This window comes from Tenrec ecaudatus, chromosome 12, assembly GCF_050624435.1.
Source record: "Tenrec ecaudatus isolate mTenEca1 chromosome 12, mTenEca1.hap1, whole genome shotgun sequence".
NCBI lineage: Eukaryota > Metazoa > Chordata > Mammalia > Afrosoricida > Tenrecidae > Tenrec > Tenrec ecaudatus.
Window position 1 is genome coordinate 66,997,677 of NC_134541.1, and position 19,395 is coordinate 67,017,071.

The window sequence follows — 19,395 nt, forward strand, 5'->3', positions numbered from 1 at the left end:
TTATGTTTGCAGTGATTTTTGTTTTGTTCTCTGCATAATTTTGCCTATTTTCCAGATCCCTAGTTCCCCCTCTTTCCTGTTTTCTGCTGGCTAAACCCCTATCCTTGCCCTCAAGGAGGCTCTGTCCCTCCGCCCAGCAGTCCTGCAGGTTTCGGGAGCAAGTGACTCCACCAAGCAGAACCCTTTCCCTGGCAGGCAGAAAAAAAGGCAGAGTTACTGAAAGCCCCCAAAGGCTGTCCAAGACAGCTGCTCTGGGAACTGAACACTCAGAACCATAGCTTGCTCACTCTCGCTCTCTTTCTTTGACACACACACATACACACTGTATATGTATACACACACACACACACACACAGAGTTTCTCAGCCCTGGTCTCATCTGGGACCGGCTGGGTGTGTATGTGGAGGCAGGCCAGACGATGAATTATATTCCACCTCCTCAGACCTAGGTGAGACTCTGGCTGTGAACTTGCAGCATGGTTAATCCCAGGGTGATCCCTGCCCTTGGTAGAGGCATGGGGAGATTCCATTTCTCCCAGGCTGCCTCAGCCCAGTCGGGGACTTTTCCATTTCTTGTACAAGCCCTCCCTCTACTGGATCGCTGATGCAAACGTGAAATTAAGAAGTTGGTGAATGTGGAGGTGGCATTTGCGGGTGCCTCTTCCTGCAGGCCCCAACCACTCCCCTGCTCCCTTCCCAGACCCCCCACCTCCTTCCGAAAGAGTTCCTCCCTGTCCCCCAAATAGAATGAGTTCCTCTCTTGGGAATCAGCACAATCTGCCCCACTCCGGGGGCTAACACTCACTGCCTTTTAGTGAGGTTATTTATATCATCTGGGGAGTCTGACTTCGAAGCTTTCACTCACGACCCCATTGAGAGGTTTCTGACAAAATGTCTAATTCATCTTCTCACCCCCTGCCTTGCACCTTACTCTGCGGTCCCTCAGCAAATGTTTGCCCAATGGCTGGATTGATGAATCACTTCCAAACCAGAAGCCTGTCCTTCCCAAGTCCCCACCACAATGTTGTCTCCCCACAGGGCCCCCCATCATCTCCAGCACCCAGACCCAGCATGCCCTCCACGGAGAGAAGGGACAGATCAAATGCTTCATTCGGAGCACGCCGCCACCAGACCGAATCGTGAGTACCCCAGCAGTGCCATCTCACTGCCACCCTCGCCCCCGGTGGCCTCATGGGAAGGAGCATCTCTGGGGGCTTCTCCGCCAGTACCTGTGGGGCTTCACTGGGGAGACTATACCTGCCTTGTCCCTCACGGGGAGACAAGACTGCGGAAGGTCTCCTCTGGGAGCGCTCCATCTGAGCCAGGGAGCGCTCCTTCAGCTGAGCGGGAAGCCTGCCTCCTAGGAGCAGAGGGGCAAGCGGGTGAGGCCAAAGGCCAGGAGAAATTCCCTCCTTCCCACTCTTGGGTTCAAAGCCAACCTCTGGGAATTCTTTCAGAGTTCAGTTTCTTTCTCTTTGGAGAAGCCCCCTTCTGTGCCTTCCAGCGTCTCTCTCCACCTCCCTTACCTGCCTCTGAAGCCAATCACATCTATCCAGGGCACCTGGAGAGCGGCTGGTGGTGGTTGGTTGGTTGGTTGGTTGGTTGGTTGGTTGGTTGGTTGGTTGGTTGGTTTTCTCAGCCAAGTGCATTTAAGTCTAGGGGACGCTCAGACATGAAAACAGAGAAAAAGTTGCATTTCCAAGCCAGGTCCTGGAACTAGCATTCTTGTTAGAAATCCCCAGCGCTGAAAGCCTGGCTTCTCCCCCGTGAGTTGCACAAGGCAAGTCACCCTGCGCAGCACACCTGTGTCCGCAGGACCAGGACCAGACCGGGACTGAGACACCAGACCGGACCGAGGCGCCGCGGCTGCACATGGATGTGTGGAGACACGAAGGCCTTGCGGCGACGGCTCGTCTCGGGAGTCGGACTGAGGAACACTTTGCCAGCACTCAGTCCGCTGCCCTCTGACAGCGTCACAAGAGCGGTGCAAGGACTCACGCATGGCACTAATACAGATGCTGCCCACTCACTCCGCTCTTTATGCTAAAAAACTAAAATAAAATCATAAAGGTGACACTGGCCTTTCGTGCAACATGGCATTCACTCCTAAGCATATGCACACTTTTGTCTCCATAGCTAGCTAACTCTCCAGCTGTTCCCAACCAGGGGTGAGTTGGGTCTTATCTTTGGTAGTTAGGAGCCCTAATAGCGTAGTGGTTATTTATTGGGCTGCGATCTGCATGGTCGGCAGTTCGAAACCACCAGCAGCTCCGAGGGTAAATGGCTGGGTTTTCTACTCCCGAAAACGGTTACCGGCTAGGAAAGCCTGTGGGAAGTCACTAAAGAGTCAGCGTGAATTCCATAGCAGGGAATTAGACTTGGGTTCTCCCAATTATGGGATGGGGTACTACCACCATCTAGTGGTAAGAGATGGTATTAAACTTTCTCAATGCACACCATCTTGCAGCTGCACACCCTACTCAAAGACTGTAAATCTTTACACAGGAGCAGACTACCTTAGGTCCTTTTGAGCAGTTGGTGGGTTTGAACCGCTGGCCAGTGGTTAGCCTCGCACACCTCCTGTTCCTCTCATATTTCCTAATCAGCACAAGGACATTAACAAAGGGACACCAATTACTGATAGTGAGTCCTCCCGGGATATCACCTCCTTCCAGGCAAAGCTGGCCACACTGGCATTCCCAGTGCCTGAGCACGTGCAAGGTCACTTCTGTGACTTACAGGCAGCACACCAGGCCCAGGCCCAACACAGACCCGCTTTTTGAGCCAGTCCCCATTTGGCTCGAACAGACTGTCCAGATGGAGAGATCGGTTCTTCTGTGCTTTGGACACGTTGTCAGGAGAGACCGGTCCCTGAAGAAGGTCCCTGAGAAGCTTGGTAAAGTCAAGTGCCCCCCCCCCCCCACACACACACACACAAGATGGATGGACACAGTAGCTGCAACAATGGGCTGGGGCGGAGGAACTAGTGTGAGGATGACAGAGGACCAGGCACTGTTTCCTTCTGTCATGCACAGGGTTGCTATGGGGCGGCACCTGACAGCAACAGTGCTTGATATCCTTTGGATTTGGCCTCAGTGGACTGGAGACTTCTGCTGTGTGCATTCCACCTAGCACCAGGTTGCCATGGGACTGCTCTGAGGGCCCCTGACCCCATGCCTCAAAGCCTCCAAGACCTGACACAGGGAGAGCCATGGAGACTTTCCCCCTACTCCCCGTTCAGTGGTGCCAGCCTAGGAAAGTCTCTCTCACTCTGCTGGCAAGCTTCAAGCCTCCGAAGGGGAAGGTGGGGCTGTCCTAAGGCCTCATCATGCCACCCTCTCCCTCCTTTGTACGGGTCTGTCCATGTGTCAGTGTTGCCTGGCTGTTTCAGAAAACCAAAGATCCCCAGGGCTCTTGACTGCGGCCAGAGAGAGACAAAAGGCCAAACCAAATTCTTGGTCCCACACCCTTCCAACCAGAGAACAGGCCATGGTTGGGAGAGCCCTCCTCTGGGCCACCGTCCAGGTACTTACCCTGGCCTGAGATCACAGTCTCAGAAATACCGTGATCCAGTGTTGGGGAGGCGCTTCAACACTGAGGTGGTTACAGTGTAGGCGGAACAACTCTAAAATATTGGGAACGATCATCCTTGTAAACACACACAGTACAGCACACACACATGCAATTCTCTAATCATACTTTTAAAAATAGACCTGCAAAGCCACTAGGAGCTGGTGCTCGGCCTCAGCCCTGCTAGGGCAGCAGCAGACGACAGGGTGTCTGTGAGGAGGAACCAGGTGGGCCCACAGGTGGGGGTTCAGATGGTCCCCACAAGGTTTCCCGTATTTGCCTGAGGACCAAAATACACAAACACATTTAATGTACTCATTGCCATGAAATCAGTGCTGACTCAGAGCCTTGACTGTGGATGTCCGAGACTGTAACTGTTTACTGGAATAGAAAGAAACTCCTTGCACCCGAGGAACTGCTTGTGACTTCAAACCACCGACCATGTGGATCACAGCCCAACACAGAACCACTACACCATCAGGGCTCTTCAGCTTTGCTAGTGAAAGACGCACATTCAAAGCAATCCAGCAATAGTGACAACAACAAAACAGATGCCGTGCAGTCAGTCCCGACTCATGGTGCACCAGGATGTTCCCAAAGGCTGGCTTTTTCAGAATTGAATCTCCTGGCCTTTCTTCTGAGCTGTCTCTGAGTGAACTTGAACCTCTAATCGTACAGTTAGCAGCCATGCGTGTTCATCAAGTGCACCATCCAGGGACCCACTGAGCCTTCACAAGACCTTCTTGGGGATGGATATACACCCACTGAAGTGGTCCCAGCCTGGGGGGCGGGGGGTGAGCGAGGTTTGTGTGTTGGGCTGTGTGTGTTGTGTGCATGTTATATATATGTTACAGATGTGTTGGGTTGTGTGCTACATGTGCTGTGTATGTGCGTGTTGTATATATGTTATGAATATGTTGGGCAGCGTGTTACGTGTACTGTATGCATGTTATATATCTCTTACGGATGCTCTGGGGAGTGTTACCTGTGCACACATGTTGGGAGCGGGGGCTGTGGCAGTGACCATGAGCATGAGCTCTTGTAGGAGGGTGGTGACTCTGTGGTCCTGGTGGCCATGCGCGGCTCGGGTGGGGTTCCCCTCCTAACCCTATGCACCCCGGCAGGCCTGGTCCTGGAAGGAGAACGTGCTGGAGTCAGGCACGTCAGGGCGCTACACAGTGGAGACCGTTAGCACCGAGGAGGGCGTGATTTCCACCCTGACCATCAGCAACATTGTGCGGGCCGACTTTCAGACCATCTACAACTGTACGGCATGGAACAGCTTCGGCTCTGACACGGAGATCATCCGGCTCAAGGAACAAGGTGGGGGGCTGCCAGGACCTCCAGGGGAACAGCGGGCCCTGCCAGGCCTTCTCGCCAAGGGCAAGGGGACTCATCTGGGGAGTGGGCAGCTGCAGGCAAAGTCTCCCAGATCTGAGCGGACAGCACACCTAGCGGAGGGCTCCAGGCCAGGGCAGGGCCGGGGCAACCATGATGCCCTTCCCTACTTTCCACATGAGCTTGGGCACAGCAGCCGCCTTCCTGGACCCCAGCTCCCCGCAGTAGCAAGGACGACTGCCTGCACCAGGAAGCAACGAGGGTGCCATTGCCGGGAAAGAAAGCCTTTGCACTAAGTGGCAAAAGCTAGGGGACTCTGGCTCTGTGCACTCTCCCTGGTGACCTAGCCTGACCCCAAGCCATCCTTAAAGGCATGTGACTGACTGAGGAGTGATGGGGATGTGGGGGGTATTGGAACAGGGGAGAGGGACTGGAGTACAGCCTGGGTTTGCTGGGGAACCTGCCCCATCTCCGTTAAGACCACAAGCCTGTCCAAGTTCTCACAGTGCACCCCCCCCCTCAGGGAGGTGGGCACCAAAGCCAAAGCTAAGGTGTCAGGCTTGAGCTGTCCTGATCCCTGGAGGGAGAGCCGGGAGGTAAAGCTGAGAACACTGCCCGTCAGCCAGGCCCACCATGCTCTGGAGGACACAGCAGCCAGGGAGCAGCTCCCAGGAGGTGACGGCAGGAAGCAACTTCAGTCTGGCCACAGAGCAGGGCGCAGAGGACTCCGAGGGCAGCAGGAATATACCCCACCTGAGATGGGCTGTAGCTGTACCCCATGCCACCGTGGGCTATGGCCCGTCATGGTCAAGGGGTTCATGCTCAGCTAGCCTGGGCTTTGGGCCTATACTAGTGAGCCCAGAAAGCTGCGTGCCCAGGACACCTGGATCTCAGTTGGGATACCCCGCCCCTGAGGTGCAGGTCCCCTTGCAGCCTGTCAAGAGAGTTGGCTAGGTCCCCTCAGGCCTCCGTGCCGCCCTGTGGATGTGCCAGGTATCCCTAAAGCCCTCCCCAGAGAAGTGCCGCTGAGCATATTGCTTTGCCCATAACTTGCATAGTCTCGTCCACACGTCATCTCAAACCCTCGCCCTCCCCCCGTGGCTTACCCTCCATGTCTTCTCCCCAGTGCCGCCCCCTACACTTTTCCTTGGTGTCTAATCCCCACCCCTCCCCACACTCTACTTTTCTCTGCCCCTCCCCTCTGGAGTCCCCCTGAATGAACTCCCAGTGGAGTCCTGCCGGGCTAGAGAGAGCTTGTTGGATGGCCCTAGAGATGGAGTGAGGAAGGGGTCCCTGGTCCCAGTCCCCCCAGGTAGACTTTCCCACAGCCCCCACCCTGGCCAGCCAGGCCCTGGCTGTAGACGCTTGCTTTATTTCCAAACAGGTTCAGAAATGAAGTCGGGAGCCGGGCTGGAAGCAGGTATGGAAGGAACTGATGAGATTCCCCCCCCCCCAGGGATGGGGGAAGGGGCTTCTGCACTAGTCGGGGAGGGCGCCTGAGAAGCATAGGGAAGCATGTGGAGGCTGCTACCTTACACTTCCCTCCCCCATGTCCAGGGCTAGAGCAGGCTAAGCACTGACAGGTCTTCTCAGCCAGCTTGCTCTAGGGACACGTGAGACCTGTGTCCCAGTCACTGCTGCCTGGACCCCAACACCCTCCCCTGGGATCCGGGCTCTCTGTCCTCTCCCGTCCATTCCTCCGTGCCCCTTCTCAGGAGAAGGCTTGGCTCCTCCTCTGGGGTCCGCCCTTCAGGTCCCAGCCTCTTCCTGGGGTCCCCCTTCAGGTCCCAGGACCCCCTGGCTGTCCTACTTCTCCACACCATCACTGCTTAGTCATCGCTCCCCAGCCTTGTCTATCCACAATCTATCCATGCTTCTCCCTGGTCATCGCCTCCCACCCCCTACTGTGTGACATGTGTCATCTCACCACCATCCCTGGCACACAGGACTCATCAGGCTCCTTGGGTAGCTGTCCCACAGGAGATAGATGTCCCCTGGCCCCAAGCAGGACACCACAGGGCAGACCAAGTCCATGCTTGCAGACCTGGGGACCTGTACCCTGGTTCTCCTGTCTCTCAGGCCCGGAGGGACCCTGTATCATTTCCTTCATCGAGCTTAACGCCCCACCTCCCAGCCTAGGCAGAGGTAGCTCTGTTCTCCTGACGCCCCTCCCTCAGAGCACCCCCTGGTGCTGGAAGCAGGTGTGGAAGGGAATGCCGGAGGTGGGATCACCTCTTGGTCTCCATTGCACGTGTCAGGGCATTCCTCCTGAGCTTCTGGACAGCCCTCCCCCACCTTCCTCTTTCCCTGTTGAGACTCATCCGAGACAAAGGGAGAGGGAGCAGAAGCCAGGCAAGTCCCCCCCCCCCCTCCCACTCTCTCTCCAGGACAGCAGGAGGGACCTTCTGGTAGCACAAGGCAGCCAGGTCAGATCTCTGGGAGCTGAGCAAAGGGAAGCACCCCCAGGCCGGCTGCCTGCGAAGGAACCGCTCCCCCAAGGGACGGCTCAGGCCTGCAGGTTCTCAGGGCCCTGAGCTGGGACAAGCCTCGCAGGCTGCCTGCCAGCTTCCGTTGGACAGATGGAACACCGAGTCCGGGAGAGCTCGGGACCTTCCCAGGGTCACTGCTCTGGCTCTGAGTTCAGCTGAGACAAGATCAGCTTCTCGGAAGAAATGTACTAGGACTCCAAGGGCAAACTGAATCACACTCAAGTTCATAGAAGTCAAAAGCCAAGGGCCGAAGCACGCCCAAAGCTGTTTCCCTTTCCCCGGGGATTCAAACCCCAGAGACAGGATGGTCAGTTTATCAACACAAGCCCACAGGGGCGGGGATCAAGTTCACTTCCTCAGGCCTCATGTTTTTTGAGACCAACCCAAACACCCAACACCTCCCATTTTCAGCCGGCGGTGTTTCTCAATTCCACTTCTTCTTTGTCCTCTCCCCCTGTCACCCCGCAGGGTTCTCAGTAGACACCAACAGGTTGGCAACTACGGAATTAGATAGTGTGCAACTCTTGGATGGAAAGGAAAGAAACTGGCATAGCCCGTTGGGGTTCCGAGAGGCACCAGCTCTCTGCAGAGGCCTCCAGTGCCCAAGGCTTGAGGTTTTCTTTCTTTTGAAATAAAATAACAATAACTGTCTAAAACAAATGCCTAATTGTCCCACAAGGTCGCTCATGCTGGTGGACAATGGGACCCATGGTAAGGGAGCTCAGTGCTTTGAAAGGAACTTTCTTCAGTTCCTGCCCTTTCCCACACAGTGACAGCAGCACACCCGAGGTTAGGACCCGGTGTCGGGCTCCGTTGCAAAGCCTCAGCGTGCATTTGCCCACCCCAGCCCCGTCGTGAGGTCAGCACTGTGACGATCCCCATTCGACAGAGAAGCAAGTTAGCGGGGCGGAGCAGCCCCCCAGTCTCAGAGATGGCTCCAGTTCCTTCCCTGTGAGGTTTGAAGGGTGGCACGGCACAGCATGAGAAGCTGATGGGGGGTGGGGGTGGGAGGGGGGCAGCAAGCAGTGGGTGTGATAGAGAGGAGACCTGGATTTCATCCTGGCGGACCTGTAGCTGTGTTCCATCATCCCAAGGTTCTGTGCCTGATGGAGCAGTCAGGGCCCGAGGGCAGGTCCTCAGACCCCTGTTTGCAGTCATAGGAGGGCCAGGGCTGTCAGGAGCACCCCCACCCCAACCCCACATCTACCATCACCCAGCCCCCCCTCCTTCCAGACCCATAGAGGGCAGGAGACAGACCTCAGAAACGCAGCCGGGAGTAAGGCCTTGCCTGCCTGGAGTTCAGGTCCCTCTCCCAGGCAGGGTGGTCAGCCTGCTCGGAGGGCTAGCCAAGGATGAAACAGAAGCGTCCTGGATGAGTCAAGGAAAGGGAGATTTCTTCTTAAGGAAGGGACCATAGGGGAGCTTGACTCTCCTGCCTTACCCTGTGCCTCTGCCAGGGCCCTCTGTCCCCCAAGACTCGGGCACCCAGGGGGTACAACCCCTATTGCCCAGCAAGCCCTGAGGGGAAGCTGCCCCAGCTGGAAGGCTGCTTGTCTGTGTCTAACCTCGTGCTTCCTGGAAAGGGGGAGCAGGAAGGAAGAGACTGAGCCGCGCAGGGCAGTGACCATCGGCATGTTTCAGAGCAAAGCCAGCACCCCCAGCTCCCCAGTCACCACACCACAGACTACTCCGTGCTTAAGGCCAAGGAGAGCGAGATCGTCCCAGCCTTGCCTCTCATCTGCTGAACCCCCTGTCCCCAGCCCTCCCTTCTCGTGTGTCTGCTTGCCACCCTCTCCTTCCACCACTGCCTCAGGGTCTATCCCCCACTTGAACCCCCAGATCTCCCTGGCCTCCTCTTCCCCAGTGTCTCCACCCCAGCTGGAGCAGACCCCGGTGGGTTCTAACTGTGCTGCCGCGGTCCCCGACATGGCAGTCCCAGGAGGGGCCCACTTGGCAGGAGTCTGGCCTCAGCTTGGCAGAAGCTACGCCGAGGCCGAGGGGCCTGGACAAGGCCCAGGGGGGTACTGAGCCATCTCCCACCCTCTCACCGGAGGTGCCTGCTTCTCTCCCACAGAGTCTGTGCCCATGGCCGTCATCATTGGGGTGGCCGTCGGAGCCGGCGTGGCCTTCCTCGTCCTGCTGGCGACCATCGTGGCCTTCTGCTGTGCCCGCTCCCAGAGAAGTACGGGAGGGAGACCCGGGATCTCAGGGAGGGGGACAGAGCAAAAGGCCAGGCTTAGACTGCCCCGGAGAGCAAGTAAGCAGCAGTGCGCTGAGCAGGGGGCCTACCGATGCGGTGCGCTCCGGGGGCAGGGGCGGGTCTTCCTAACTCTCGTGTGCGCTCGGGCCCGGCGCTGCATCTGGCACGGAATGGGCACTAAAGTGATGTGAAACTGGGCAAAAAGGACCCTCATCAGAAAGCGCAGACAGCTAGCCCAGGGGCTACCAGACCCAGCCAGACCCTGAGTGCGAGGGGTGAAAGGAGGGGTCTGGTGATTGCTCCCTACCCGGTGCTAGTTCAACCAGAGAAGCCCACAGCCGACGTGAGGGCCGAGAGCATCCCAGCAATCGCTTTGCACGGGCTTCAAGAGGGCTGTCTTCGTTGGTGCGCATGCTCTCTGGGAGTGTGACTGGCCTCCCATGCGGAGCACAGCTGCAAAGCTCTGTGCGGGCACGGAGCTCCGTGCGAACAGAGGGCTGAAGCGCAGTCGAGATGCAGATGGCGGGGTCTCCGTCCTTTATCTCTTCTCCTTACCTGTGTCCTTGGGCCAGCCGAGGCTCGGGTTTTTCCTTTGGAGATGGCGTGGCTTTCATAACCCCTCCGGTTTTCAGCCTGCGGGAGCTTGAAGCGCAATCTGAATAACGAGAGTGAGCCCCCTCCCCGACCGTCTGGACAGAGAAGCTGCTGCTTTCCCTCACGTCATCTCTGATCCAAGCCAAGCACCTTGGCTACTTTCAGTGGTGTGGTCTCGGGACCTACCTCACGGCCCTCTCAGTGGAAATGATCGAGGGGAACTTTTAGGAAGAATTTTTTAGCAAAGCCATTCAATTCTAAGCAAGCCACCTCCTCTAGAAGCAGCGAATTTCCATCTTGGGAGCCAGCCTTCCACAGGCCAGGGGTACATTAGACCAGGTTTAAGGTCCTTTCTAACAGGAAGATTTGTGATTCTATTACGGGCGGGATCAGAAATGGGTAGGGAAGTCATCCAGGGCTTTTTTTTTTTTTTTGCATTCTTTATTATATTTTGAACACTTCGTTGTGCCTTAGGTGAAAGTTCACACAGCAAATGCTTCCAGTCTATCATTCATACACACGTCGGTCCACGGCATGAGCTGCTGGCCCACCGTGCGCTGGCCCTCTCTCCCTCCAACGGCCCTCCCCCTCCCTGCTTTCTTAACTTCGCTTTGGGGCAAACGTTGCCCTTCATAGAGTTGATGGTTCTACTGTTGCTTTTCTAGGTCGATGTGTTATTTGGCTGGAAGGTGACCGCTTCCAGCCAAAGTTCCAGATTAAAAGGGTCTTTGTGGCAATAGACTCATGGTCTCCTCCTGTCTCTAACAGTCCAGGGCACCTGGTCTGGTTTATGATCCTGAATGTTGTTCTACAGTTTTCTCCCATCTAAGCTGTGCCCTTTTCTTGTATAAGAGCAGCTGGAACTTATAGTCGGGCACCATCTAGTTCTTCTGGTCTCCGGCCACAGGAGCCTTCAGCTCTTATGGGTCATTAGTCCCATGAGCCAATGGTTTGACTCTTCAGTTTCCTTCACTCCCCTTTGCTCCAGATGGAAGAGCAAGAGTTATATTTTAGGTGACAGCTCATAAGATTTTAAGACCCCAGATGCTACTCACCAAACTGGGGTGTAAGGATTTGTCTTTGTGAACTTTATGTCAATTAACTGAGGTATTTCCGAAAACTATAGTCTTGAGCCTTCAAACCCAAGTTATTCCGTCCTGCAAGGTGTTCCAATAGGTCTAGGCACTTTCCCTCACTGCGCACCCCAATGTGCTCTCTTCTATATGTGAGCGTATGTGCAACACATAGGAAGATGGACCAATGCCTACAACTATCCCCATATATGCATATCTATATGTTCCCATATACCTTCCCACACCAAGGTAGCAGCTCATCTACCTATGACGCCGCTCACAGTTATGACCATTGCTGGAAGATTGCACATTAGAGCATTTACCACACTTCCCCTTGTTTCTTGGGTACCTCTTAGCATCTGTCTGCATTGCTTTGGTCACACTGATTTCTCCTGTTTGTGAAATGCCTTTCCCTTCACCAGTATTAACACGCATCTTCTATCTAGTAAGTGACTGTCCCTCCCTCATGCTCTCATCCCTCGTCGCCATCAAAGAGCCCCAGAAGTAAGGATTTAGTTGACTGGCCAGGGCCTAGCTCAGGACCCCAAACTAAGTCTGCTGGACCAATGGAACGCCTGGCGGTGCTAGTGAAAGACTGGAGTCCAGGTGACCCGGGCCACGCAGCCTCCTCTGAAGTCTCAACAAATCACCGCCCGGCTGTGCAGACATTCCGTCGGAGGGTGGGGGGAGTGGGGTTACAACTGTCGAGTCCAGGGGCTGGGAGTAAATCGGGGGCACGGGGTGGATGTGGAGGGATTGCTGTCTCCGACTTCAATGCCGGTGAGAATTGAGTGTGCTATCCACACTTTCCCATGTTATTCCCAGATCTTAAAGGTGTTGTATCAGCCAAAAATGATATCCGGGTGGAGATTGTCCACAAGGAGCCTGCCTCTGGCCGGGAGGCAGAAGAGCACCCCACTATCAAGCAACTGATGGTAAGAATGCTGTCGTCTTCCTTGTCCCCACCCTGTGGGCCCTGTTCCCTGACCATCCAGGGAAAGGGGGCTTTCTAGGTGCCCTGGATGCCTAGAGAAGCAGAAAAGCCGTCAAGCTGGGCAGCCCCTCGTAACAGGCCAGGCACGTGCTCTTAGTCAACAAACACCTACTGCGTGCCTGCAACATCGCGCTCGGTGTTCCTGAGCGCCCAAGACAGTTAAGACCCAGCTCTGCGACTGCTCAGTAGGGAGCGAAGACATCTGCGTAACTTACCACGATGTGTTGTTTTATGAGTAAACATAAAACAGTCTACAAACAGAACATGCACAGATACTATATTCAGTACTTGCTGGTACTTCCCCCAAAAAAACCTATAAGAAAAAACCCAAAACTGAAGTCCCTTGGCAGGCACTGGATGGCTCCTCCAAAGAGAAGACATGGCTTCTCTCCTTCTCTTGATCCTCAGTCTCCTGCTGTTGAGTGGACTCCCACTCACGAACAAAGCCTCAGCTGGTCCTTGTCATCCTCGTGTTCAAGTTCATCACTGTGGCCACTATGGCAACCTCCCACACGTAATGTCTCCCACACCGCTGGCGCTCAGCTTCCTCCAACAGGAGTCCTTCACTGGACGATTGGCCCCCTCTTGGTCACACGCCCAAAGCAAAAGGGTCATACAGTGTTCTGTTGCGATTCAAAAGTTATCAAAAATGAACTATACACTTGGGGATCTATGTGTAACCTCCTTTCTGGGGGATGGGCAATGGGAAGGTGGGTGAGGGGAGACGCCGGGCAGTGTAAGATAAGATAAAATAATTATTTATAAACTATTAAGGGTGCAGGGGGAAGCGGGGAGTGGGGAGGGAGGGGGAGGGAAAAAAAGGTAAATGAGCTGATTCCAGAAACCCAAGCGGAAGGCAAATTTTAAGAATGACGAGAGCAACAAATGTATAAGGGTGCTTTACTCAATTGATGTATGTATGGATTGTGATAAGAGTTGTATGAGCCCCAATAAAAAGATTTATTAAATTAAAAAAATTATCATGGGTTCATGAGAGAGTGGGGAGCAAGGAAGGAGGGGCAAAATGAGGAGCTAATACCAAGGGCTCAAGTAGAAAGCAAATGTTTTGAGAACGATGATGGCAACAAGTGTACAAATGTGCTTGACACTATAGATGGATGTATGGATTGTGATAAGAGTTGTACGAGCCCCTAGTAAAATGATTTTTTAATGGACTATACAAAGTATAAACCTAGGAAAACTAGAAATCATCAAAGTGAAATGGATTACAAAAAGATTGATATCCTAAGCATTGGTGAGCAGGAAGCTGTTTACTTGTGTTTGATTGATTCTGCAAAGGCCTGTGTGGAAAGCAAATTATGGACGCCACTGAGAAGAATGATGGCTCTTCATTGCGCTCATGCAGAACCCGCGCGTGGACCAAGAGACAGTCGTCTGAACAGAAGGGAGGAAAGGTGTGCGTCTGGGGTGTATCCTTTCACCACACTGATGCTGCTGTGTGCTGAGCAAATAGTCCCAGGAAGCTGGATGATGTGAAGAGCAATAGCAATAAGATTGAGAAAGCTCCTAACAACCTGCTATACGGAGGTGGCACAACCTTGCGTGCTGAATTCGAGGGAGACTGGAGGCCCTTGCTGGTGAAGATCAAGGAATACAAGCTTTAGTAGAGGTTACAACGCAGTGTAAAGAAAACAGGAATCCTCACAACTGAACCAACGGATGGCATCGGGGTGGACGGGGGTGGGGGTGGGGGTGGGGGGTTGGAATCCTCACAACTGAACCAACGGATGGCATCAGGGTGGACGGGGGTGGGGGTGGGGGTGGGGGGTTGGAATCCTCACAACTGAACCAACAGATGGCATCAGGGTGGACGGGGGTGGGGGTGGGGGTGGGGGGTTGGAATCCTCACAACTGAACCAACAGATGGCATCAGGGTGGACTGGGGTGGGGGTTGTTCACGATTCTCTTGTTTGGATCCACAATCTGTGCTCATGCAAGCAGCAGTCAAGAAGCGAACCGGCACCTTGCCTTGGGCAAATGTGCTGCACACGACCTCTTTCGAGTGTTGAAGAGCAAGGAGGTTAACACTGAGCGGTAAGGCGTGTCTGCGTCAAGCCACGGTCTTTTCAAATGCTTCACGTGCATGTGGAAGTTGGGTAATGAATGAGGACGACCACAGAAGAAGTGATGCATTTGTATTGCAGTGTGGGCAAAAAAGATTGAAAATGCCATGGACTGTCCAAAGAGCAAGCGAATCTGTCTTGGAAAATGTACAAGCAGAACGCTCCTTCGAGGCAACGATTGTAAGACTTCTTGTCGAGTATGTTGGACATGTTACCGAGAGACACCAGTCCCTGGAAACAGCCATCACGCAGGGGAAGGGGGAGGGCACGTGAAAGAGGAAGACCCTCAGGGACATGGATTGACACAAGTGACTACAACAATGATTGTTCAGATGGCACAGGACCAGGCAGTGTTTCACTCTGCGCTGCACTGTGCTTGGAGTCATTATGAGTCAGAGCCATTTGGATGCCCCTAACCACTAAGAACAGCAGGTTGAAGTAGACAGATCTATTCCCCATTCTGCGTCGGAACATCACACTAGGGCTTACTATGCTGGGAATGATAAATCCAAAAGGGGTAGTGACACATTCATCAATCAAAAGAACATTTCAAGATCCATCTTGAAGTCTATCTGCCTACCAGGAAGTCCAGGTCACACAACTATTCCTCAAATTTACATACAAGCCACTAAAGTTAGTGTTGCAGAAATTGAAGAATTCTACCAACTTCTTCTGCCTGAAGTTGATCAAATATGCAATCAATAATTGCTAGTGACTGGAATGTGAAAGTTGGAAAGAAAGCGAGTCAGTAACAGGAAAATATGACCTCAGTGATAGAAGTGGAGCCGGAGATTGCATGGTAGAGTTTTACGGGACCGATGATTTCTTCATTGCAACGACCACTTTCCAACAGCTTACCTGATGAGCATCCATGTGGACTTCACCAGATGGAATGCACAGGAATTTACTACATTGGTGGGAAGAAATCATGCAAAGCTCAACATTATCAGTCAAAACAAGGCTCATATGCAAGTTCAGGCTGAAACTGATGAAAATTAAAACAAGTCCATGAGAGCCAAAATATGACCTACCTGAATTTAAAGAACGTATTAAGTCTCTCCTACCTGAATTTAAAGAACATCTCAAGAACAGATTTGACACATTGAACACTAACGACCAAAGACCTGCTGAGTGGTGGAATGGCCTCAGGAACAGCATCCATGGAGAGGGCAAGAGGTCATGCAGAAGACAGGAAAGAAAGAAAAGATTAATGTGTGTGTCAGAAGAGATGCATTAACTCACTGCGGACCATGGAGTAGCTGAAGCAAATGGAAGTAATGATGAAGTAGAAGAACTGAACAAAATATTCCAAAGGGCACCTCAAGAAGACAGTATTATAATGAAATGTGCAAAGGCCTGAAGCAAGAAAATTTTTAAAAAATAAAAAAGGAGAATATGCTCAGCATACCTCAAGCTGAAAGAATCGAAGGGAAAAAATCAGGCCTCAAGTTGAAATATTGAAGGATTCTATGGGAAAAAATGGTCGTTGTGAGGATGGGGCGCAACTGGGCAATGTTTTGTTCTGTTGTGCATGGGGTCGGAACTAACTTGATGGCACCTAACGACAACAAATGGACAGAATACTGAATGATGCAGGATGCACCAAGAGAAGATGGTACAAAGCCACTGTGCCACAAAGCAGTGGGTAACAGCCAACCATTTCTAGCGCATATGCTCAATGGTATCAAAGGAAGACGTGCAAACTGCCCTGAAGGCATTAGTGAAAAATGAGAATCCAGGAACGGATGAAATGCCAACTGAAATGGTTCAATAAGCTGAGGAAGCACTGGGAGAACACACCAGTCTATTCCAAGGAATTTCAAAGACCGTTACCGGTCCAACCAACTGGGAGAGACCCACAATGGTGCTCGGTTCAAAGAAAGGGGGCCCAGCAGAATGCAGAAATGATCTAACAATATCTTTACTACTACATGCAAGTAAATATTTGCTGAAGATGATTAAAAAGTGGTGGCAGAGAGTTACATAGAGAGGGAGCTGCCAGACAGTCTAGTTGGACTCAAAAGAGGGTGTGTGTCTCAAGGGACACCACTGCTGGTGTCAGGTGAGAATACCAGCAAGAGGTTTACGTGTGTGCTTTCTTGACTAGGGAAAGGCACTCAACTGTGCACATCACAACCAACTCTGGATAACCTAGGGATGAATGAGACTTCCGGAACATTTCGTTGAACTCATGCAGAACCTGTATATTGACCCAGAGCCAGCCATTTAAAACCAGACAGTCATTTAAAATCAAAGAAGGTAGACATCAGGGTCACGTTGTTGACCATACTTATTTGGTCTGTACACTGAGCAAATAATCCGAGAAGCTGGACTCTTTGAAGACAAACACAGTGTCAAGATTGGCGGAATACACAGGTGGCACAACCTCGCTTGCTGAACGTAAGGAGACCACGTAGGGGTCCATTTGCTAATGAAGATCAAAGACTATAACGTTTCATATGGAATGCAACTCAGTGTAAAGAAAACAAAAATCCACACAATTCATGGTAAACATCACAATAAACGGAGAAAAAAATGGAGGTGGTTAAGGATTTTATTTTGTGTGGTTCTGCAATCTATGCTCATGGTGGCTGCCGCCACGAGCTCAAATGACATACTGCACTGCGCAGGTCTGCGCAAGACCTCTGTACAAGTGGTGCAGAGCAAGGATGTTCCCCTGAGGGCTACGGTGTCTCTGGCCCAATGCATGTGTTTTCAGTTGTCTCTGTGGAAGTGAGACAACGAATAAGGGAGCCCACAGAACAAGTGGTGCGTGTGAATTATGCTGTCACCAAAGATTATTGAATACGGACTGCCAGACGTAAAGCCAATCTGTCTTGGAAGAAGTACTGCCACGATGCTCCGTCAGAGCAAATGCGTCAGGACTTCATCTCATGCACTTGGACATATTATTGGGAAAGATGAGTCGCTGGAAAAGGACGCCATGCTTGGTAAAGTATTAGGTGAGCGAAAAAAGAAGCAATCACTCAAGAAGATGGATTGGCAGTGTCCCAGCAACGGACTCTAGCATATGGACAATCGTGAGGACAGTGCCGGTCCAGCAGCGTCTCTTTCGGTTGCACACTGGAGAGTGGGTCCAAGCCAGAGCCCACTGGACAGTACCAACAGCGACTCTGTCTGTATGCCACTGATCTGCAAGTGCTGTCCATTCCATTTCAGGACAGTTCTTGATTCTGTCACCCCCTCAGTTCACGTCTCATGGTTGCTTACCTGTGCAATCACCTCCTAATTGGTCCTGCCATTCTAAGTTTTCCCCACTTTACTCAGTCTCCCCTCCAGTGTCGGAGAGTCTTTTTGAAATGCAAGCATGCCCATAGATCTCTCCCACTTTGAATCCCTTAGTGTTCCCCACGCCCCCTGTCACCCCTCAGAGGGGTCCCACTGGGTAAAGTCTCAATTGCTTAGCCTGTTAGCAAGACTCCACATCTTCCCACCAAACACTGCCTACCCTCCAACCCCATCAGAAGACATGCAACTGCCAAGCTTTGTGGCTTTGGATAGGCTGTTCCCCCACCTACGGACTTGGTCTGTTGAGTTTTGCATTCGCTTGGAAGAACCAGCTCAAGTGAATCTCAGTCGATCTCCATAAGGCTCCACGCGTGTCCCACGTGTCCGGCAGAGTTTGGAGTGTTTGGCTCTCTCGGAGAGCTCCTGCATATTCCTTCCTCAAGCGCACTGCTCCCTAAGGAACCCTGTTGGTAGAGTGGTTACGTGTGTGTGGCGATCCCTATGGTCGGCAGTTTGAAACCACCAGCAGCTCCTCGGGAGAAAGACTGGGCTTTCTATTCCTTTAAACAGTTGGAATCTCGGAAGCCCACACTGGGTCCCTGTGTGTCAGCATCATCCATGGCAGTGAGCTTGGTTTTGGAGGGCGCTGCTCTAAGGACAAGTCCACCTGCTCAGCTATCCCCGTGTCCCGCCAGGGCAAAGGCCGTGCTCCCTGGGCTGTTCATGTCTGGCTCCCCTAGGCCTCCCATGGTGTCTGACACACAATGGAGCGGTCCACTGTACAAAGAGGAAACCGCCGCCTCATTCTCTTCAGATCAGCACCATTCCATAGCGTGGAAGTACCCAGGCCGCCATGCCGATCCGGTGTCCCTTCAAATTAGCCCTTGTTAGGATATTTATTGCCTCTGACTGCTTTACTCAGTAGTCCCCGTGTGGTGCAAACATTTAACATGCTTGGCTGGTAATTTTTCACCTCCGAAGAAAGGCCCGCAATCCATTTTCCAAAATCCATCACGATAATCCTGTGGAGCTTCTTCTGCTATGCCACACCTGGGTCCCTAGGCATCGGCGTCAATTGGCAGCCCCTGCTCAGAAGAGGTGGGATAACTTCCCTCCCAGCCCTCTGTGCGGCCCCCTCACCAAGACGTTAAATCTGGTGAGAAAGCCAGGCATTCATTAGAAAAGGGAAAGGCTCAGCTCCAAGAGGGGCTGGGGGTCTGGCACAGACCATGTCACTGACAGAGTGACAAACAGGTCACAGGAGAAGCAATACACCCATTGCTACTCTTTGTTGTTGTTTGTGTATGTGTGTGTTGTGTCTCATTATTATTTCAGTTCAGCACTACGCCGCTTCACTCCCTCGTCCAAAAGAAGCATCGTGTGCATCAGTGCATATTAGGCGCTGTGTCAGACCCTGTGGTGCCATTTGCCATCGAGTCACTCCTGACTCATGGACACCTTATAGGACAGAGTTAATTGCCCCATTGGGTTTCCAAAGCTGTCCCCTTCCACCCACGAAGAGTTGATAGGTCCATACCTTCGTGTCAGCAGTTGGTGCATCACCACGCCAACCTTAGCTGTTCGTTCCACCAAGGATCCACCAAGGATCCTGTTAAGACCCTGGCCACTTAAAGAATTAAAAAAACAATGAAAAAAGGATTCCATTTAAACATCACTTTAGCCCATGACCACAATATACAAAGCACAGTATGCAAAGTACCATGGGGACCCCAAAATAAACAAGTGATGCTTGCCTTTGGGCTGAGTTGGTGCCCAGTAGATCCAAAGAGCTATTCAGCACATCG

At 52.7% G+C, this 19,395-nt stretch overlaps 1 protein-coding gene across 1 annotated transcript in view; it reads left to right on the top strand.

Moving 5' to 3' along the window:
- Nucleotides 1-19,395, top strand: part of KIRREL3 (kirre like nephrin family adhesion molecule 3) — a 173,044-nt gene that overhangs the window by 151,978 nt on the left and 1,671 nt on the right. Inside the window, exons 11-15 of the mRNA XM_075527996.1 lie at nt 1,038-1,138; nt 4,694-4,892; nt 6,292-6,327; nt 9,471-9,578; nt 12,089-12,198. Of these exons, the coding sequence (XP_075384111.1) occupies nt 1,038-1,138; nt 4,694-4,892; nt 6,292-6,327; nt 9,471-9,578; nt 12,089-12,198 (554 nt within the window). The remainder of the gene's footprint in view (nt 1-1,037; nt 1,139-4,693; nt 4,893-6,291; nt 6,328-9,470; nt 9,579-12,088; nt 12,199-19,395) is intronic.